Source organism: Melanostigma gelatinosum (genome assembly GCF_949748355.1).
Source record: "Melanostigma gelatinosum genome assembly, chromosome: 11".
Lineage (NCBI taxonomy): Eukaryota > Metazoa > Chordata > Actinopteri > Perciformes > Zoarcidae > Melanostigma > Melanostigma gelatinosum.
This window is the reverse complement of record NC_136644.1, coordinates 3,895,611-3,918,757: the sequence shown is the minus strand read 5'-3', so window position 1 is coordinate 3,918,757 and position 23,147 is coordinate 3,895,611. Positions and strand designations below refer to the sequence as shown.

The following is a 23,147-nucleotide window of genomic DNA, read 5'->3' as shown; positions in this document are numbered from 1 at the left end:
ATAACTCTTCAAACATAATGCTAGAATGATGACGTGACAACAGAGTTAATTTTGTGGTGAAAACATTTATTAAACACATATTAACATCCACATTATTGAAAAAATTCAGACAGACAGACTGTAATTTTCAAATAAATTAGGTTTAAATGCCTGACTATTTGTGAATATGAATCACAATATCAACCTAAGGCATGTATATTGCAGTTCATCACTGTGACGTGTCGTTTCATCAAAGCAGTTCAGAAGACAGGAGAACAACATCAATGTCTATACCCCATAGTTTTCAAGTCTCATGAAGTGAATACTATTATCTTGACTCTTCTGTTTCTGTCCGTCTGCTCGGCTGGTTTCAACACCAGGCACACAGAGACCATTACTTTTTTTATTCAAGTAAGACTACAAGCAGTCGCGGTTCATTTTAAGGCAGTGCAGTTATTGGGCTCAGTTTTAACTGGTGGTGGACCGGGGCCTGCAGGCAAGAGGTAGGGAGGGTGAACACGGATGGCTCAAAGTCTTTGGTGTTGAAGGTGGTGGTGGTGTTGAAGTCGTTGGCAAAAAAGAAGGCGGACTCCTGGGCGCAGGGTGTGGCAGGTTGAGGCGTGGCGGCATGAGCCGGGGCCATGGAGAGGACCTCTGACTCAAACTGCAGCAGCTGACCCATGAAACTGAAGTTGGGTGAGATGACCGCCCGGCGCTGCTTGATGATGTCGAAGGCCGCATCCAGCCGCAGCTGCTGCGTCCTCATGAGGTATGCCATGCAGATGGTGGGTGAGCGGGAGATGCCTGCTTCGCAGTGGACCAGAACCTTTCCCCCTGATTGCTTCACGTGATCTGGAATGAGAAGAAGAAGAAACCAAGGTTAATGATCTGCTGAGATGGTGGCACCGTTTGACTTTCTTTCTGTGATCATCCACAAAATGATGTGAATCAAAGCTTGCGTGATTTTATTTTTTAAAGAAATGCTCATTTCAAAATAAAGCCCATGGTGGTGTGTCACGTTTTATCCCTCGTTTTGTTTGTGTCTGTAATTGATATTTTAAAAGTCAAGTTACGTTGGTGGAGAGGTTGCAATGAATCAACAGGGAGTTTGAAACAGTGAATAATAACAAATGGAGAAAAACAAAATCACATTTTAACAGTGTAATCATCGTCTACTCCTCACCCCCACTCACTAATTAATGCAAACGCTCCGTAGTGTCTTTCTCACTCGCACACTCACACTGAACCCTGTCAGTGCGCCTCATTCGTAGCGACACGGAAATGTGCGCACATCTCTCTACCAGTTTCAGTTGGACACGCACAGACACTTGTCTGAGTCACAGAGTGCAGCTGTACATGAGACTTTTCTTTCTCCTACACTGCTGTGGGGGCGCTGGGTGCTGCTGCAGAGCTCGCTGTGGCACAGAGACCCGCATTCTAATTTGGAGCTGCAGCACGCCTACACGCCTATGCTCCAATGCCCACACGGATATCTACTGTCTGTCATCTGTACGAGTGTCACTTGCGACACATCTTGAGATTTCGCTAATTCCTAGAACTGCTGCGAACACCTACACGTCTCCTTTTATCTCCGTTTAGAAACACTTCTGTCTGGTCCTGAGAGCCACTGCAGGCGGAACAATGATGACTTCTGGCAGCCTCTTTATAAACCGCATGAATGATGGATGCACTTCCCATCTGGAATGGAGTGTGGTCGGGTCAAAAGAAGGAGTGACGGCAGCAGTGGATCAATAATATTTAGCGTCTCCTCCCTGACTGTGCATCAGTAACCATGTCGAAAGGGTCCCCGATTGGTGATTGATTTTGGTTTGGGGGGGGGGGGGCAGCTGCAGTTTGGTGATTATTTTGCATTTCGAATCGCTTTGCATGGTTGAAAGAGTTTAGTGGCCCTCTCTGAACGTGGGCTAAACCTGCCCCTGGAACCATTATCGGCCTTATGTAATAATAGACGGGCTGACACACTAATTGTAGGGCTGCATCCCCAAACAATGCACAATACCAACAATAGCGCTGCTGGCCGGCCAAGCTGCTCGTGGGTGATTTTCGGCCTCGGTTGTGCCTGGCTATAAATAGCCAATAGCACACCATGTACATATTTTGCTGCTGCTGTTATTATCCAGCACCTCTCTCCTCTCCCACACACTCGCTCTTCCTCAGTGACACATTCAGCACATTCAGCAAATCCTGAAAGCAGGCTGGCTGGATATGCTGGTGGAGGATTGAAGGAAGGCGATCAAGTTAAACTGATTACAGTTTATAGCCCTCTATTTGTGAATGGTGGCAGGTGAGAGGCGTAGACAAAGGGGGTTTGTTTGAGGAGACTCCTTAGGGTGACGTTGCACTGTACATACACAGAACTTGATGTTGCAGGAGAAGGTGGTGGCTTTTTTTTCGCATTCAGATTCAGATGCAAACCCAGGAGTGCGAACCCTCTTGATGGAAATATTGTTTAATTTCCTCCAACTCACCAATAAAATCGATGGCCTCCTGGAAATGGGAGCTGATGTCGGCCATGTGGCTGTCCTCCACCGGGATCCACTTGTAGTCGTAGTGGCCCTTGGCCGGCTGCAGGTCCCTGCGCGACACATTGAGCAAGGCTGTGATGTGAAGGTCGCTTAGATAGTCCTGTCTGGAGGCGTGATAGGCACTACCGAGGTAGAGGAAAGGCAGGATCTCCACAGGTTTACCCTGAGAGGGAGAGGGAGGGAGAACGAGACGTCAGTTCATTCCGATAAGGGTTAGAATAAACAGAAAACAGTGTGATTTTACAGCCACCCGACAAGACATAATACTGGACCCCAGAACTCAATGCATCTGCTTTAATCATCCACCCCTGAGAAAAAGCGTCGGAGCCACAACATCCAAACACCTGCCGGCTCAACAAGCTGCAGAGCAGAACATTACGTTCGGCTGCAGACTAAACGCAAGCAGGACACACGGAGCTGCACGACGGATGGATGTCCCCATATTATGTAAACCGTTAATGTTGAATAACCCACAATATGTCAACGAGACACAATAGAGCGGTCTCTGCGATGTGAAGCAGCCACATGCTTTCTGTTTGGGCAGTGGAGGAGACAGCGGAAAGGTCAGAGATCAAAGCCTGTTTTTCTCTACGGGGTGTCAGCTGGGCATCATGGTCTCAAATATGAGATGTCTGGGGAGCAGTTAAGGTCACAGAATATCATGTGTGTGTGATGAGAAAATGTTTTGATGGGCTGATGCCAAATATAAGTCGATCTGATGTCAGCAGGATGTGCGGATTTATATTTCATTCCTTATTTTTGGATAAGGTTAATAAAGATAAAAAATAAGCTGTCAGTGCATGTGTGGGAGAGTACAGGAAGTGTATCGTGAAGGGTGTTTCCGTACCTGATCGTAATCTGGTTTGTGGTGAGAAAGCTTCTCGCCGTTGACTCTTTTCTCGGTTTCAGTTCCGCTCTGGTCGATGGTTTTCACCTCAGTGCAAAGTTCAGGGTATTGAGAGTGGAAGTTCTCGTATCCTCCTGAGAGAAGGGGGGGAAACCCGTGAGCACATTGTAATAAATAGGCTTACAATGATTCTGCTTCCCCGCCAATACACACACACACACACACACACACACACACACACACAGGCATAAAACGTATTGTGAAAGCGTTTATGAAACATGTCTTAGCAGCGGATTATAACATTTATAACCTGGTTATAAGCGCCTAATTAATTACTGGAGGCTTCGGGTGAAAGACCGGTAATCCTTTTAACATCCTGGGGACGCAGAGGTGACAGACGGATATGGAGGTGCTTCAACACATTATCACAACCCCGGGGGTTTTATTCAACGAACAGAAAAGGTTAGGTTGGGTTTTCCTTCTTTCTTTCTTTTATCAATGAAAGTCATTGCAACACCAATTTGCCTGCGTTTCTCTCGCACTGACTCATCCGCTCCGTTGACGCACGCCGGACATTAGTCTCTCCAAGAAGTGAGAGAAGACTGTAAGCAGCTCTCAACACAGGCGAGAAGGATATTGAGGGACATGTGACTTAAATGTATCTCGATTACAAAGAGAAGTCAAATAAAATGGAAGGAATGCACGGTTAGACCTTAAAAATATGGACCGACGATGAAATAGCTCTGAGAAACAAAGTGGACAATCATTTCTTTATGCGTCACTGGCTGCGGTTTATGAAGATTTGAATTAATAAAATATTACTTTCTACTACTTTTACGTTTGTGGGGCAGAACAGACACAAAGTGTGTGTGATTAAAAGGCCCTCTCGTACAAATAAAAACTAAAATATTGAAGGTGTAAATCACCGTACTGGCTTTCTTCCTATTATAATCCCTCCTGTTATTGAGACAACAACTAAACAGTTTAATTTCACGAAGCTCTCACCTTTGAGGAAGCAGATGTTCACCCCGCTCGCCAGATGAGAGAGAGTGTTTATGACTATTTGTGCTACGCTGTCCTTCTTCAGTTTTTGCCAGTGGGACGTCCGGTCATCCAGGGCTACGATAGCCGATATGCTCCCCTCCCGCAGCCGAAGCAGGGATCTCTCATCCGGGATGACGAAGTGCAGAGGCACCGGTCCTCCTCGGGACCGCCGCACCACCACCGAGTTGAGATTGACATTGACAGCGCCTTTGATGTTGGAGTTCGCGAATGAGAGATAAGGTCTGCAATCCACAATAAGGCAGCTGCCGCTCTCCTTCTTTATGATTTTCCTCAGACGCCGGCAGTCTACGCTGGATACTTTCATCTTGTCGCCGCGGAGTTGATGTTGTTGCCTCAAGAATTCAACTGGATCACTCCTAAACGGCGGATACGGGCGAGCGAGGAGTCCCGTGCGCGTCTGCGTCTACATGTCCTCCAAGGGGATCCCGGCCAATCGGTTTTATGTGAACGGGACCTCCGGCGCGTGACGCCACGAACCATATATGGACACCCGCGAGGGGTGATGGCAGCAAGAAGCCCGCCCACATCTAAAACCGGGCTGTGACTCCACCCCTGGTCGTGGTAAATAATAACCCTGCTGCTGCAGTGTGTTTGATTCAACTATTACTCACTGTGTCCTGCTACGCACAAGTCCTTTCATTTTCAGCTTCCAACATACAATCCAGAGTGCTTTGATAAGGCAGCAGACAATACTGGACATCCCCCGGACAAAAAAAAGGAAAAAGGATGTTCTTTGAATGCCATCAAACATCGAAGGCACAACACGTAATAGAGATACTATGCTATTAGATGAATAACGAAGAAGCGCCTCACACAAACACATATCCAGAAGGAAGTGTGACACGGATATAATAGGGATCACTTGAAATGGACCCCATTGATTTTTTAACATTGATTTATCTGCTGACTCTGGGATTATTGGTGCTGAAAATGTCAGAAGATAGTGAAATACGGTTCAAATTTTTAATGAGACAAAACAGAGGAAAGCTTAAAACCTTCCCAATTAAGAAGCAGGACACTTGGGAACGTTTTGCGTTAAACAATTCATGAATTATTAAAATAGTTGCTGATTATGCCTACATAGGGGCTAGTGTTATCCATCTAGCAATCGATTAAAAATACTAATTGTTTTAGCTCTATAACGTTCTTTATTAATGTGCGTCATACACGTATACACACCAACACACAAATGTACACAGCCCCCATGATACACTGCAGGTCTTTCAAGAACAACATTCACAATGACATAATAGCAAATAAAAATGTCATATAATATGTTTTGTTCACATAGTAAGTACCTGAGTACTGTAAATCCCTAAATGTTTTTGTTAAGGCTACTTATGAATATTCTTGCATGTACTCAGTATTGTGGGGACTTTCAGGGAGAACTCGTTGGCTGGACGACAAGTAGCTGACAGAAGCAACCTCTAACTTCCGCGTCCCATGCATAGCCCAGTGAACCGGTTCATTATTCCCTCCGCATGTCAGCCTAATCCCCCAAATGAATTAACAGGTTTAAACGTCACACTGCGTGTTCTCACCTGATGTGCAGTCAATCCTAACGCTGTGTTTGGGTGCTGCTATGGATTTACTGTAAATATGTAACTTTAGCTCTTAATCCAACTGAAACCGCATCTTGAATTCAGCCAAAAGAGCAAGAGAGTGGCATCAATATTCTCATCTAACTTTTAGCAAGAAAGCAAAGCTTATTCCCTAAAATGTTGACAGTGCCTATATTAACATGTTGCAGCATTGCAGTCGCTCCTGGGACTCCTCGCTCATTAGATGATTTACTGTTCATGTGAATCACTGACCCATATATGCACTGAACTTATTTTGGTTTTACTGGTAGAGTTTCCTACTTCGAGTGTGACGAAAGATCAAGGTTCAAAGGTCAAACCGTGCTGAAAATGAAGCCTGAACACAGTGTAAACAAAAGGCACCGAAAGCCTGTTTGGTGAACCGAGTCCAACAAATAACGTGTTGTTACATCACGTTGTTTGTGCTGCATGAATGCGTGGGAACGATAAGAGCAAAACAGAGCGCGAGAGGCACTGAACAACAGAGCAGAATTGTGACAAATGGACAGACAGCGAGACATACACAGTGACAGACACAGATGGAAAGAGACCAGACAAAAGAAAAACACACACACACAAAAACCCCGACAGACAGACAGACAGACAGACAGACAGACAGACAGACAGACAGACAGAAAGACGGATACAGTAGCTGCCTGGCAGTGGATGGTGACTGAGGATTAGAGGGACAGCAGGCAGCGTGTCATATGGTCCAGTCTAATCTGGGTTTGTGACATCATGGCTGATGAGCGGGGAGGCCCACCATCCATTTCTGAGCCCTCATTTAATTATGGGGTATGTTAGTGTCAGCAGTAAATAACCACAGTCGACCCAGATGAGCCAGACAAACAAGACGTTCATGGCTTCTCACTCCAGTCGTTTATTTATAAATGTAAACCACATGTTACATGTAAGAATGATCCTGATTTAACTGTGGATTATATCCACATTCTGTGGGAATGTATGCAACATATATCAATTCCACATCATGTACTGAAGTGATCTTACATAATTATTTCATCTAATCCACAACATCACGGACTGTTGTTTTCACCTGCGCTACTGTTCTCATCAACATAACACGAAAGGACGGTTCTCACTGCTCAAGGGAATAAAAATAACAGCGGGATGGATGAGTTTGAGAATGTTCACAAAGGAGCAGGGACGCAAGAAAGTGTGAGTAATGTCAGTAGCATGTGATGATTGGTGCTTTACGAGAGTTTCATTATGTGAACTGTTGCAGTCTCGTTGTTCGGTTTGGGGCCTGCTTTCAATTGACCTGCTTTGTCCATTTCCAAATAAAAGGTTTCGCAATTTCCTGTTTGTTTTTTAAAGAACCCCTTTAACTGTCAATGACTCACAGACACAGAAACGCAAGTATTGTACTGTTTTCTGGTCTAACCATTTTTCTGTTCCATCTATAATTGATTTCTTGCTGGCTCCTAATTGAACGCTGATCTAAATTGGCGGATCTAGAACGAACCACTCCGTCTTTCATTGCGAGCGATCGCTCCAACCGCTAAATGTACTATTTGCAGTTTGCAGCATGTTTCCATAATTTGTTCACAGAATAGTTCATACTGCAGCCATCGTTATGCGTCTGTGTTTGTGCTGCATGCATGTAACTCATGTCACAAGACCTTTTTATTTTGCGCCAGACTGCATTAGCTATGGTATGTACGTGCGTCATGTCACTTCCTGCCCAGAATGTCCCCTTTTTCCACGTGACTTATAAAAAGCTCCAAAAACACAATCGGTTGCCTTCACTGGGACATGTAACACCACCCCCTCTCCCGCCCTCTCCCCTCAGCAGCACAGGTGCTTCCTGATTTGCTGACTGAGCCGTCAGATGATGACACTGTGTCCTAATAAGGCCCACATTACTCATCTCAGTAACCACCGCGTACACTCGGGTACCACAAATACCGCAAAGGAGTTTCAGTGTCGAGCAACAATTGATAGTCTGCGGTGTGTTTATTGTAACAGCAGCAGTCATTTATGGTAATGTCCCCTACAAAAGCATCAAAAGAAACTAATTACCCAACAGCTCCTGAACTGTGTTGCCAGTTTGAAACAGTTTGACACATTCTGTCTCCACCACGTCTCCGTACCCTGGACTTGGTCCATGTTGGGACTTGAATCTGGCGATCAAATGTCCCCACGGACTGAGCTCGTGCGCCTCAGTCTTCTGTTTTATTCGTATCAGCTAAGCTAATTATTATGTTAAATAATGAGGCATATATGATATAAGTCAAATAAAAGTCTTTCAGATAATATTACATTAAAGTGTAAAAATGTTCCCTCATATGAACGGATCAGCTTTTAGTCCTTTAATACAGAGCTATGACAGAATATTAGGGATAGGGGGAAAAAAGTTTGAGTTCGAAATATGTCACAGAATTGGAGATATGGAGAAAATCAAGTACACCACACAGGACAAGTATAAGTAGAATAAGTATTTCAGGGAGTGTAGTCACACACCGGTCCTCGATTTATGTTCATGAGCAGAGACAGCAACAAACAAACGTCAGCGTTGTGAGCAACCACACGCTCGCATCATGTCACATCCAAAGCACCAGTCCACCCCGTGGCGGCCAAATTCAATGTGGAGCAGCAATGTTTGGCATTCCTGAGCTCAAGTCATGATACGACGGCCCAGATGACACATACTGAACACACACTCGGACACACAGGCTGCACACAAAACGCCTCAAAGGCTTGACTCGCCCCACGATTCCCACCCACCGCTCACCGTCACGCCAGGGCGCTTTGAGGCAAACTCTGAGGCGAGAGAGAGAGATTCAACTGACCCCAGTAAAAGGAAAACTCACCCTGAACTTTCCATTGCATAGAAATAGTCGAGGCCTCAGGTGGTGATGAATGCGGCTTGCTCTGTTTATGCCGCAGAGGCGAGAGCGCCGTGCTCCTCTGTGACGTGTAAACTATAAAGAAATACATACACATCTGGTTATTGCTTTTACCCACGGTGTCATTGTGTGTCCAGCTGTTCCACGAGACAGACCATCATTCACGGTTGAGGAGAGCCGAGTAACATTGTGTGCTGTACTGTGAAGCACAACGTGGCCCGGTTATCATCGGAGGTTTATACAAGAGTCCACGTTTATTACATCTCTTAAAATAGCACGAGTATCATGACGGACGACAATCCAGGAGAGATGACTACATGCTCTTCAGCTGCTTCACACTCACACACTTCTACATCTGGAAGCCGCTCAGTCCTGTGTTGCCGTCAGAGCTGCTCATGAACTCATAAATGTATCACTGCTTTAAGAACTCTGTGTTCTTTCCTCCTGCCCCCTTACTCAGATAAAAAGGAAGTTATTCAGCGCAGAGATCCAACAGAAATGTCGTGAAAAAATAATAAATCACTGCAGAAAATAATGAGGACATTTCCTGATTTGGCTCGCCAACGACAATATTTGGCTTTTTGCCACTAAAATGTGTTGCAATGCTGATAGTACTTTCTGAGCTCTATTACTCTTGAGAGCAGGGCTGCAGAAAGTGTCTTGAAGGGCCGATGGGTATGTTTTGTTCCAAGACAAAACAAGCAGTCAGGGGGGGTTAAAGGACGAGGCAGATGATATTCTGTATTTATTTACTGTCAACAAATCGATGGAAAAGATCAAGATAAAAGATCAGTCAATTGATCCTCTGTTCATCCAAAGCCTTATCATATTCATATGTGTCACATGGACTTCACTGTTGTCCAAAAAGTATTAAAAACACATCGATGAGCCACGTGGTGACACTGGGTGACACATTCCTTCATGAACATGGACACTGTAGTTTATTTTAAGTCCTATTCCCGATGCCAGAAATATTCACCAGAGCAGTGTGTGTGTTAATCCGCTGCTGACAATAGTCCCCAACAAAATTTACAGAATTATTATTTATTTGTTACTTGCTGATTTAACAGATTTGTGTGGGAGCAAATGGGCTTGTGGCTGAGTGTCACAGACAGACAGGAGGAAGTCAGAAAGTATGTGTGCAATATGTGGAATATGTAGAAAAATACGACACCATGCAGACTTATCTTTATATCTTTTAGACAAGCGCTATAATTGGTATTAATCAACAATTCTATCAAACCTCGTCAGGTACTGGGCTGCTTTAGATGTTATTCTGTGTTATGGGAAAGTAGAAAATCTCTCTTTGCCCATTGATGTTGGTGAGATTACCATTAATAGAAATGTCTTTGTCTTCCATCTGCTTATTTATTTTATTTAGAACAAAAGGAAACTTATCTTATTTCACGTCTGTCTTTTTGCAACACAGACATTATGGAGCTACAGATCTCGTCTTTGTTTGTGCTACATAGTTCACGTGCTCTCTTCTTTTCAGCAGGATAAATTAATTCAACCTGAAAACAGCCTCTGCAATCAATCAAGGTAAAAGTCAGAATAAGCTCCTTACGTACTGTCGCCCTTCTACCACACGCAGCATTACACTGGATATAGCAATGTGCGTTCCACTTTGCTCCCCAACTCATTTTAGTGTCTATAAATACACATATATGTCACCATATTGTTTTCCGTCTTCACTTCAGTGGATGACAGTGGAGAGCGAGGAAGGAAGCGGTAGGATGAATACATGCAGGGGCAGCACTGACAGTGCAGCACTGACAGTGCAGCGCGGCGTTTGCCTCTCTGAGGGTGTTAATGTCACTTTGAGGAGGCAATGAATGTCTGAATATCACTTTAAGCCTTTGGCGGTGAGTCAGCCAATGGCTCATCAACCTCAGAGCCCTGCAGAGTAAATCCCGACATGCTCTTTGTACGATTGTGTACGTCAAGCTTTTCTGCACGATAAAATAATCCGGGACGTATGAATGCATGTGAAGCTTTTAATATCATGGAACACAAGTTGTCCCAGGTAACCTTTGTCACCAACATAGTTGTTGAACATAGCAGGATACAGGAAACAATGCAAAACAAGTTTAAGTAGTTACGTTAGCGAAAGTCCCAGGACTTTCACTAAGCCGCAGGGTTAGAGGCCGAGTCTCACGTTATTTCCTTCTTCCATAACTTTGCAGGCATTGTCACAAAGCAAAAACTGATTTACAGTCAAAACAGCCTTCGGCCTCTGCTGAACATTTCCCGATGCCTGGTAAACCGGCCTTTGTTGTTCAAGGAAGTAAGCTCTCTCGCAAGCTCAGAAACATTCCTGTAGACAATCGAATGTTTGTATCTGCAGTTGTGTGTGTGTGTGTGTGTGTGTGTGTGTCATAAAGGTGAAGGTTTGCAGCAGTGAGGTGATTGTAGCATCCACATGAAGAAATATCTTGCAAACTATTGAAACAACCTCATACATTCAGTTGTGCAGTCTTTTGGCGCGCGATCACCTGAAATTGCAAAGCCTGTTGCTTTCACAATTAAACACTTGACTCAGCAAGTGCAGCGCGACGAAAGCCACATCAGCACAGGGTTTACAGTAAACAAGACTGTTTGCATTTCAGACATTAATGTGGTTCACCACCTCAACAGTCCAATACAGGATGTATCTTAATACCAGTGGAGATAATATAGTGCTGCACAGTGAAGAATACGATATAAAGACGGCAAGAAGTATATTATACAACAAATACAACACCATGAAAACAAATAGTTGAATATGCAGCCTCTTGAAATCAAGAATAGTAGCTAAATGTGGACTTTAGTCCTCTGGGAAAATACAAGTTTGTGGCTGCAAACCAGCTGTGCACAGTGGGGTTTGAGCTCACGATCTACACATAATAAATAGGACTATGGCTCATCGTGGAAACAAATAGTTTGTGACCTTCATGAGAAGCCATGACAGAAATCCTCCCCCGCGCAGATGCACTGAGATCAGGGATTTATTTTTTTCATTTGTTCAAGACCGGAACTTAAGAGTCATACCTCCTCCAACCCCTCCTCCCTCTGTCTGTCCCCCTCTGTCTTTGTTTCACGTCCACCCTCTTCTCTCATCCCCCTGTTGTCCGGCCCGTTTCCCCGTCCTCCCCTCTCATCACCTGTGTGGGAGGCACAAAGCTAAATCCACTCAGCTGGAATTAAACTCACTGGAACCTTACAGATTGCACTGCTCCGCTTTAATCTCACACACACACACACAAACACACACACACACACACACACACACACACACACACACACACACACACTGACACAGACGCTCTTCCACTCAGCAGATGGAAAGACAGAGGCAGAGATGGAAAGATGTAATAGATGGGGGGGGGCTGGGAGCGGGTGGCGACTGGGGAGGGCCCACGTCATATGAAGTAGGTGGCCTATATAGACATTACTCACACACAGCATTGTCTAAATACATTTGGGAGCAGGTGCCAAACAACACACAACAACAAAATGGAAAGAAAGATGTAAGGTACATCACCTAAAGTAGTTTTTCAGTTGTCTTCGGGTGGATTTTTTCCTTCTAGAGGATTAGGGTTGTTTCTTTTTTTGGCTCTATAGACCAACACACATGCATATGAAAGTGTAACCAAAAGAAGCTACCTACTGGACCTTCCGTCAAGGGGAATAGTACAATTAGTAATGGCACAAATAATTACTATGTCGGTGTTTAGAAGCTGACATAAAATATTGGCGACTGCTTTTAAAAACATCGAATGCCACCTACTGCATTTGGGGCGTAAAATATATATCAATAAACCATTCACGCAGTGATCTTGTGAATAGAAAGGAAAAAACACATTTCACTTGATATGTCACAATACTCTATGACAGGTTGTCAGTGGGTGGGAAAGCATTGTGTAATGTCATTGCCACAGCGATGCCCCGCTCAAACACACACATATACACTGTACATCTATTACGGGGCCCGTTTGTCACGATGATGCTTCTGATTAAGCTGATGTGAGGCGGTACACTGGAGCTGGTGGTGGGTTCAGGTCAGTCAGCTGGGCTTTGACATTTCCTCTTTCTGTACCGTTCCCTAACAATCCCCCAGAGGAGCCGAGGTCGGGGCCGTGCCGGTGACTCACACGTCGTCTGTCTCCGCTTCCCCCAAATCAGTGACAGAGGGAGGGAAGGATGTGGGAGGTTTGACTCTCAATTTCTTGTTATTTGTTTCTCTTCCTTGTATTGACTGTAACTCCCCAAGGTGCGACCTCAACCAACTGACAGAGAAGAGTTTGGTTCGGTGAGACGACGCAAAAGGTACGCATCCCCCACATTTTATCTGGATAACACAGCGCCTTCGTTACGAGGAACCGCTGCCCCTTGATAAGGCCGGTCTGTGGGTGGGGTCGAACGGGGTAGGGAGGGGCAGAGCAGGAAAGACACGTAGCGACACAATTAACGGCACTAGAGACCCAGCTGTGGCCGCATCCAGATCGTCAGTTCTGATCACGGATGACAAAGTGAGAAACGCGACGTGTTGATTGGATTTCATTAACAAAGCAAAAGCAAAGGAGGGGGGGGGGGGGGGGTCGACATTCTCATGAGATTGATACCAGAGTTTGGTTTTGATTCATAATTCAGCACCAATTTTCATCTGTTTTCATCACAAGTCTGAATCATGCTTAAATTACAGTCCCCACTCCCTAAATGTGTTGAAATGCTTTCATTTATGTGGTGATAAATAGAGCTCGATGCTGGATTTGCACATACACCCCCCGTGTTACACCAAAGTTAACTTCTGTCATGGCTGAATATGACTCTAATGCTGTTCATTCATCATATTCATGGAGATACATAACTGAGATCGTGGTGAGCAGAAGCTTTGCAGCAAATGAGCGTGTTACTAAAAGGTGTCTTTCTTCAGCTCTATTAATGGCACAGATTGCTGCATACGAGCCTGAGACCAGACCCAACATGGATAACGCGCTTCAGTAATGAGTCACATGGTGATGCAGCGGGCTATGTGGGCAGTGGACGAACCAAACCGCATCTGGTGGTTTCGATCTCTCGCAACCTTGATACCAAGCAAATAGTGTGTGCCCCGACAGATACAGCGTTGGAATGAAATGAAACTGTGGTGAGAGGTTTGTACTTGCTGATCTCAATGACACACTGCTGTCAGTGTAAGGGAGTGTCTTGCAATGCCAGTTTGAGGTACATTTTCTTTGTTCCAGGATGTTCTAAAGAGAGTTTTGAAAACCAGGAGATCTTGGCTCATGGCAAAAGAAAATGTTGAGTCACAAGTATTAACCAACAAGCCTGTAATCTCAGCGAATATATCAATTGTATGAGAGTTATTTTGCACCACCAGAAAGTACATTCTTTTTTTTTTTTAAAGCTTCATCATACAAACAAACCTCAAAAGGACTGACTGTACTTATGTAAGCAGTCTCCAGTTATGACTCATTGATTAGTTAAACTAGGTGAGAAGGGGACAGCGGAGTGTGAATGTGTGTGTGTGTGTGGATGTGTGTGTTTTACCTGTCTTGTGGGGACATTCATCTGATACAGTCCCGCTGTGGTGACTTAAGTTTTTTGGGAAGACAATTGCCCCCATCATGTAAAGCATTACATTTTAGGGTGAAGACGTGGTTGATGGCTGGGGCAAGGTTTAACCTTAGGTAGCCATTAGAGTGAGTCTCCAGGGAGTTAATGTAAGTCAATGCAATGTCCTGCAGACATGTGGGTCTGTAGGAAGATTTATCCGTTTGATAACGGACGTTAGTATTTGTATTGCTTGAAACACTTTTTCATTTGGCCTCAGCAGCCTCTTTACTAGAGATTCTACACAACATTTGCACTCCTTTTGAAAGTGTACAGTGTACAAATAATGACAGTTTGCTGTATTGGCAGTTAGCGTACAAGCACGCTCACATTAGCTTTTTGGCATCGACATTCATGCTCCTCAACCTCAAGCTCGTTCACTCACCAGCTGATGAACAACATCCAATCACATACCCGTTTTGTTCTGACAGGAATAGAAGAAGATATTGTAAGAAATTTGAGCAAAAACTGTAGTTAGTAGATATAATAAAAGTGTTTAATAATTCATAATTAATAATTCATAAATAGTCATAATCATAAGGGTTTTGGGAATGCATAATTAAGATAAACATAAAGTGATGTAGGAATAGTAGCTAAAAAACATGAAGCTTCTGCCAAGTTGCAGAAGTTTAACTTTCATACTGAAGGATTATTATAGAAGGGGTTAAAATGTAACTGACAGTCATTGAATGTGTTAGTAGACTCGGGCAGACAGCCGAATACACTCCTGGAAGTTAGCCAATAGGAATCGAGATAAATGGAAGAGGGGGTGTGCCGAACAGGGGTGGGAGGTTTAATTTAAATACTTTTTTGTCCTCTCTCTCTGTGATGGCCCCCGGACGACAGACGTGTTTTTCACCGGAGGAGCCGAGTGAGGTTTTTGCAAATGGGGTTTTATTGTTTTAATATTTCATAGGAGTATATACTCCAATGTGTAACTGTGATCGTACTTACATCAGTGGAATTAAATTCCTTATAATTGTAAACCAGTCTTGGTAGCGTTATTATTGCAGCGTGTCGACGGCACAAAGCAGACACACGTGCTCCGGCCTTCTCTTGTTGTGAGGTAAATTCTACCTTAACAATATCAAACAAACAAAGACTGTAAAACACAAATTTCAAAATAAAGAAAATCGAACAATTGCAAAAACATTTTATATTTTTGTTTCCTATGTTTTTGTCCTATGTATGTTTTGCAAACATCTTTTCACCGGGGGTCTGCTCCTAATGACTTCTGTTGTGTGTTGCATTGTGGGAAATAATGTCCACTGACTACACACTCAACAATGATTGATATTAGTCCGTGCTAACAGTTCCATGTATGCTTATTTCTGTAATGCTGTAATGAAAGTTAGAATTAGTACATAGGACGCAGGTGCTCTCAAAGAAAGAATTGATTGGTCCATCGATCTACCACAATCGATCTGTTTGCACTAATCAATAGGTTGTATATCTTCTTTGTCTATCGTAAGGTTACCTCCATGGATTAACAGTTACACTGACTAATGGATGTCAATTGATAAATCCCTACACATTGGAATATGTGGCTGCATGTTACAAAACCGTGCTTCTCAGACTGTTGTGCTCTTTAGGCAAATTTTGGATTTTGAGCTATATGAATAAAATAAAATGAAAAAGACAAAAACAAAGTCCCACGATTAATAGTGACTTTCAAATCCTTGTTGTGGAATCATTTTGCTTCCAAACTCACACTGTTGATGAGAAGATTATTGCCCAATTTGTAATATGAGGCGGTTAAAATACCCAATGAGAGATGAAACAAGAGAAGAAGTAAAAGAGCAGAAACATAAAAAGTGTGAATGTCAGGACGAACGACCTTTTCTTGAAACCAACAGTTCGACAGTTATTGAGCCGGTGATCAGAACACCCTGGGTGAGTCAGCCTGGTGAAAAATAAATCTCCTTCGTGAGTCACCGAGACAGAATGATGAGGAGCAACAGAAGGATAGAAACAGACACACATGAATGTATACAAAGCAGGAGAGAATCAGACTGAAATCTCTCCAGTGAATACCGTTTCACCGTCTTTTTTACATTTCTACAAAAGGACAGCCGGCAGACAGCTCCCTCAGGTATCAATTGTGTTGCACAATGACAGTAAGAAGCTGCTCTCTCATTTCTTTGCCCATATTCTTGGTTTAAAGTGAAGGCTTTGCGTCGGCCATGCGGAACGAAGAAGCATGGGCCTCGACTTGGACTGACTTAGACCCCATTTTGCAGCAACATCCAACTTAAAACAGGAAATAAAAGGTGCAAAAAAGGCAGACATGTTACATTTACTACCATTTTGAAGCCTCGATTGACCAGTATGAACAACATATGTTGCATTTTCGAAAGAAATATTGTCTTTTTTAGATAACATCACCACTTGTCTCTCCAACCACACAGCCTGAACAAGTCCAGGCACGTTCTCTCAGTGACTGAAGTAGCAAAGGTTGAGGCAAGTTGATGCAAAAACATGACGTGAGGATGAAATGATGAAGTTTCCAACAATTTATGACTAAATAAGTCCTTAAAACATGTCAAACATCACGATGACTAATGATGTGAGAGCCAAACAAACGTTTTCCCTTTCATTATTATTGAGAACTTTGGTTCCTTTTCCAAGTAACATCTAACTGTGTTAGTTCACCTCCTTTTTCCTCATCTTCATCTCCCTTTGACTCAGAATATATGACATGTGAGTCATATTGTCAGCTGGACCAGAAAAGAGCGTCTAAATGGCGACTGCAGCATCAACAGAGTAGTGACTGGTCAACTGTGACCCATGAATTGCTGGTAAATTGTTGCTTGGCATAATTTGTTTTTCCGCTCCACCGGCAACTCAGGCCAAATTATCATCTTGTGTTTGCTTTCATGTTGTAAAAATCAATTTGCCTGGTAAAAAGGTAAAGGAAAAGACCAAAAGGTAATTTCCTGTCTCCTGAAAGTCAAGCCACTGACGCACGCTAATGGCCTTTTAATCTGCCGCTGCTTCTGCTCCTTCCTCAGACATAAACTAAACCAGGTTATCTCTGTTCTTTGTTTGTCTGGGTTTAAAATGTAAATCTAGGAGTCGTGATAGGAAAGGCTCCGTGGTGTCTGTTCATTAAGGAAGCGATCGATGCTGGAAATGAGCCCTTCTACCTGAATTCAATCAGCGACGGAGCTAAAGCCTGTTATCACGAAGTACCTCTGGCACTGATGAACGGGGACGAGGCAGACGTCTCCCAGCAGAGAGGAGCCGGGCGGGGCTGGATTCTAGCGAGGCATTTCCCCTCCGAGTGGAATTCCTGGAGAGGACCTGGGAGCAGGAAGCAAAGAGCTGGTCAATGGTATCCCACGATTATGTGTAGTTGTGTTTAAAGTTGTCTGGACATAAGGCCAGTGCTGCGGAAGATCAGCCAAAGTCAAATCTGACACCAAACATATTGAAAAATAGATATTTGCACAAATATTTCCTCAAAAATGTAAAAGCAAAGGAGAAAGCAAATAGAAACCAATACAATCCAATACACCCTCATGTCGTTCTTCTCGAGAGTACAGTCTCGGATTTCAACACCTTTAAATTTCACTCCAATCATACGAGCGCCGCACTACTTCCTGTCTTGGCGCTGAATGTTGCCGCTGAATATTAACCGCTCATGCAGAATATTTGCATATAAATGAATTTCGTAGGAGACGAGGCTTAAGCGTTCAGAAACACCCACACACCGAGACACACCGACGTGACCCTCGGGTTGACGAATGCGTGAAGGTGATCGGAAGGAAGAGCCTCCACATGATACAAGCTACAGTATGGATGAAAGACCTTAACGAACAAAACGAATGAATCAGAGCAGTGACCACCCCCACCACACCAACACTCGCTCAGTGACAGCTGATGCCTTAAAAGCTTATTTTATCCCATTTAGTGGCAATTATCTTGCCTCTTGACTCATCCACCCAACTTGCACTTTGTGTCACCCACCGCTCCCGCTGCAAACCTGATGAATGCCAACTCAAATAGTCTTCATTCTGCTCGCTCCAGCTCTCATCTGCCAAAGTCAACTTCACCTGCTGTGCTCTCGTTTCAGCTTGCCAATTCCACCTGACGTCAAAACGCTCAAGTTAAATCGCCCTTTCCCTCCCTCTCTACACACGTATGCATAGCGTTCCTTTAAGCCAGCGGCCATTTTGCTCTTGGCTGCGGGGGGGTCGGGCATCACCCGATGAGTCACCGCCGAGCCTGCTGGCCGCATGCATTCACACGCCTATTAGCAGCTGCCAGGGGTCAGGGTGGAAATGAAGCTGCTGACCTCAGTGGCGATGACTGTCGGAGGTCCCGTTGAGCCTCCGCTGAGCCGATTGCTGCGTTTTCAGTGAGATTTCTGTTTTGTCGAGGAGGAACGTGGCGACACCGTCAGCGTGCAAATGCATGAGATGAAGTGGTTCCTCTTTGATGTGACGCTCTGTCGGTGCGGCCTGTTTCAAACACCAATACCGCGGTTGTGGTCATGACCTGAAATAAAACCGATGAGAACTTTAGTGTGACTCAAAATGTCTTCCTCACATGGACTTCCTCAGACGAACAGCTAATATAAGTTTTCCTAGTTTTGGTTGTGGTCCTGCAGACAATTGTCTTCATTTGTCATGATTGACAGAAGAGGCTTCTATGTTTCTATGTTGTGTGATTTCTCTTTTTATTTTATGTAATTTTATGATTTATTGTGGAGAACACATGATGAAGTGCCGATGTGATGAGCAGACATGATGCAGTCACATATTTGCTGCCCTACACGCTAGAACCTTCTTTTTTTACTTCTGTTTTTCGCCCGACAGACAGCCTGGGTCAGCCACTGGTTGAAGCACATACTGCTTTTGTTTCTGGATATTAAAATGTTCTCTTTCAAAATTGTAAAATTTTAAATTGACTAAAACCCCAAAACTACGTGTCTGTAAAATGAAAGATTAATAAATGAATCAATAACATTTAAAAATGTCAAATCATGTAATTTGCTAATGTACTGTGATGTACTTCTGATGTGTTGCATTCTTTTAATCATGGCAATGTAATGCACCACGACTGACAAAATGAAAGTTTCTGTTTCTGACCTGTGCTTTACTGTACTTCCCATGTGAATCAAGATATTAGTTTCTGTTTCAAAGGTGAATTCCCCTGAAGAGAAAAACAGATGCAATATCTATGTCATCGCTTAAAGAAAGGAACACAATGAGCTGGTTAAGTGAAGCTCTGAACATGTAACAACCTATATCAATAACAGGTATAACATACTTCACAGCAAACACTGCGGACAACATGTTCCAGGACGTTTATTCTATTTCAGCTTGAAGAACAAAACATTCTTTTTGTATATTTTTACACATTTTAAGAGTTCTGTCTTCTGATATCAATGAAAACAAGACGAACCATTTAGACAGGAAATAGGATCAACTGTCCCGCCTGAGCAACAGGACTGACAAGTTCAGGACTTACCGTGTGTAAAGCAAAACTGTGGATTCAGCACTAACAGCTCTGATTAGAAAGGTCATCCAAACATTGCTGTGGACAATGTTTGGCATGCCGAGGGGAACGGTTTCCTGTCGGCCAGCGTACTTCCTGTCCCCTCTCTGGCAAGTGACACAGAACCAGCCATGTACGTCCTCTACAACAGGAAATGGTCCTGCTTTTATCAGGAGGCCTGAGGCTGGAAAGTGAACCTTTCAGATACACAACTCGATGCATGGATGATTGAAGTATTATAGTAATCTTTATTTATCTAGAGATGGGAGTTAATGGCATCATGTTGCCAAAGATTCGTACTTTGCAGAGCATAGATGCGTGTACAGTAAATATATCACAAACATTCTGCTCTCAGGCTGATCAGCTTCACTGTGGTAGCTGGAGGCTAAATGGCTCAGTGGCAAATGTTGATGCAAATGTTGCATCATTTACTCTTTCCAAGCCTTTCTTGGAAGTCCAACCATGACCATCCAGTTTCTTACTAATTTCAGACAAATAATCAGATGCACTTGTGTACAACTTAGAGCTCTTTAAAAGGGAAATCCCTTGAGTCACAGGAGATCAAGTCAAAGATAAATGAAGTATTTTACCCAGGAAATAAAGCGCAAAGAGATACAGAAGATGCAGTGCTTGTGTTTGGGTGGATGTGGTCAGTGGCGATTGAACTGCAATGTATGCATCTCACCCCGCAGGCTGCATTTGAGTCATCACGTCAAGCTCTCAGGGCCTGTCAGCAAAATAAATGGTGTTTTTTAAAAGGGGAACGCTTGCATGGCAACAAAACTCTGTCGTGTCAATGAGTTTGCATACGTCTGAGTGTGCGTGAGGTGAGGGAGCGTGTGCCCAGTGTGATTAGGAATGGAGTGACAAAGCCGTTGCACATCCCCGTATGTGTTATCAGCTTGTTGCCTCATGAGACCAGTGTGTCCGTTCGCGGTTGTAGGAATTACACCCACATTTAGTTCTCCCTCAGTGGAAGACAAACATGTCATTGTTGATCTATGAAGAGGAAGGACTGTAGTTTCCTGAGGCGGATCCTGTTTCTTTGGAAGAAGTGTAACTTCCTATTGTACAATTGCTGAGTCAAAGTAGTCTGTTGAAATTATCTTAATACGCAAATCCCGACAGTGTGGAGCAGAAAGTCAGAGGAGAAGTCCCGTGTGAGAGTTTCTGAATGAATGGTGCAGCGCAGAACAAACACTACGCTTATTGTGATTGGCCAGTCTGTGCAAGTTGTTTTCTGTTGGGTCCTCGCCTCAAACACAAACAAACACACACACACACACACACACACACACACACAATTGCTATGTCACCGTGGAGCGGCTCACCGTGCAACTTCCATCCCGCAAACCAGTCTTTGATCGGCGCCACAGACAGCAGCCGGAGCGCCAAATGTATCAACGCTAATTCAACAGCCATGCCCTGACCTCAGAGGCCCAATGGCAGCACAGACGCAGATTACAGTCGGTGCGCATTTGAGAGAAAACATTTACATTGCGATACATTTAAATCCCTGACTCCGCTCGGTAACAGTCGTTATTTTATATTTTATATTTTATAATATTTCCATGTTTAAGCCGCCAACAACTGTAAGCAGGTATCACAAAGTTGTCTGTCTCAATTTTGGACAAATACTCTTTCACAATGCACGTGTTGTTCAGTTAAAGTGTTCGCATAAGTGTTAACTCCGATTCCAAACTTGTCTTTGAATTAAACAATAATTTAAAAACACTCGTTACTCACAGAAGTTGTAAGGAAGCTGTCGGGGTGGATGGTGGGCGTACAAAGCACAAGACACTAGAGACCGTGTTTACCGCCTCCGTGGGAAATACGCTCATTGGCTTTCTTGCAGAAAGTTAGCATATTTCCCAAAATGTCAAACTATTCCTTTGGGAAGTTTGGGAAAAATCAGTTAAATATAGCGAGAGTTAAACACGTCCTGTCGTCACTCAACGTTAACCCAGTACTGTGGGCCGAATCATCAAGGTGTTGATCCTGCTTTCGTATTCTTTATGTGGATATTGTGAAGAAAACAAATGAATTACTTTGTAAGTGAACATTTTGATGATACGTTCAACATAAACATTTGTTCATTCTAATGAATCATCATGTTGACGACATTTTTTTCTCAAAATGTATTTTTGTTTTCAAATGAAGTGAACATAAATGTAATTTTTAGGAGTTTGCTTTGAATTTTGATGTCGGTCTTTAAGTGCCTAAATAGCCGTCTACCCAGATGAAAAAATGTTTAACAACATTTAAAACAATAAAGTGAACAAACAAATGAAGGAAGTTCTCTCTAAAATAAATATATTCTCTTAAAGTCTTTTAGTTGTTACCAGTCATGAACAAAGATCCATAGATGTTCAAACGAATAGCATCAGCCCACCTTGACACGGACGCTTTGGGCCTCTTAACTAATAATATATGATTCAAGAAAAATGCATTTGCCTGCCTTGAAGTGAATTACAGAAATGTTGACTGCATAGTTCCACACATGAGCGAGTGACATTACTGTAAAGTGCTCCTGACAGTGCGCTACAAAAAAAAGAAGTAGCTTGAATCGTATTTCTTTGTTGGTGACTGTGTTGATCTCTCGATCACGCGGCGATCACACCCAGTCAAACGGTCTGTATCCTGGGGGTGGAAACAGACGTGGAGGGGGGGTATCTGGGCCCCTTATTCTCCCTGTTTACCCACCAACATCCTGCACAAACAGGGACTGCCTCAGAGACAACAGTGAGTAATCTGTTCCTCCGCTCCTCCGACTTCTGCTTCCTCCCAGCAGGCCGCAGTGCAAAGCCGGGAGCTCAACTCTCGTCACGCAGCCGACCTGGCTCGTACACGGGGTGCGATCCGGGAGGATGATGATGATAACGGGGGCAAGTGTGAGTGAGGATATTGATGACGAGGCTATTACAGTAAATGGGATTCCATCTGGGGAGAAGTGCTGATCAGAGCTGCCGGCTGGCTGACGCTCCTGTTCTTACAGGGAACAGGTTTTTATGCAGTTCAACCTGACACATGAACTGTGTAGTCTGGGTTTGTGATTGCAGTCGGAGCATTAGTGTGTGCTGAACAGCCGATTGGCCAACATCAACAGGGGACGGGGTTGTACTTTGGCAGCTAACAGGTGTGATCGGAGTCTCTTCTCTTGAAATAA

At 43.7% G+C, this 23,147-nt stretch overlaps 1 protein-coding gene across 1 annotated transcript; it reads right to left on the bottom strand.

Moving 5' to 3' along the window:
- Window positions 1–52: 52 nt before the first annotated feature.
- On the bottom strand, window positions 53–4,833 carry dusp5 (dual specificity phosphatase 5). Its single transcript, XM_079278017.1, has 4 exons — window positions 4,378–4,833; window positions 3,373–3,506; window positions 2,469–2,688; window positions 53–831 (listed from the first exon to the last, which is right to left on the bottom strand). Exons 1-4 carry the CDS (start codon window positions 4,739–4,741, stop codon window positions 419–421), a joined length of 1,131 nt encoding a protein of 376 aa, XP_079134143.1. The 5' UTR covers window positions 4,742–4,833; the 3' UTR covers window positions 53–418.
- Window positions 4,834–23,147: the final 18,314 nt, after the last annotated feature.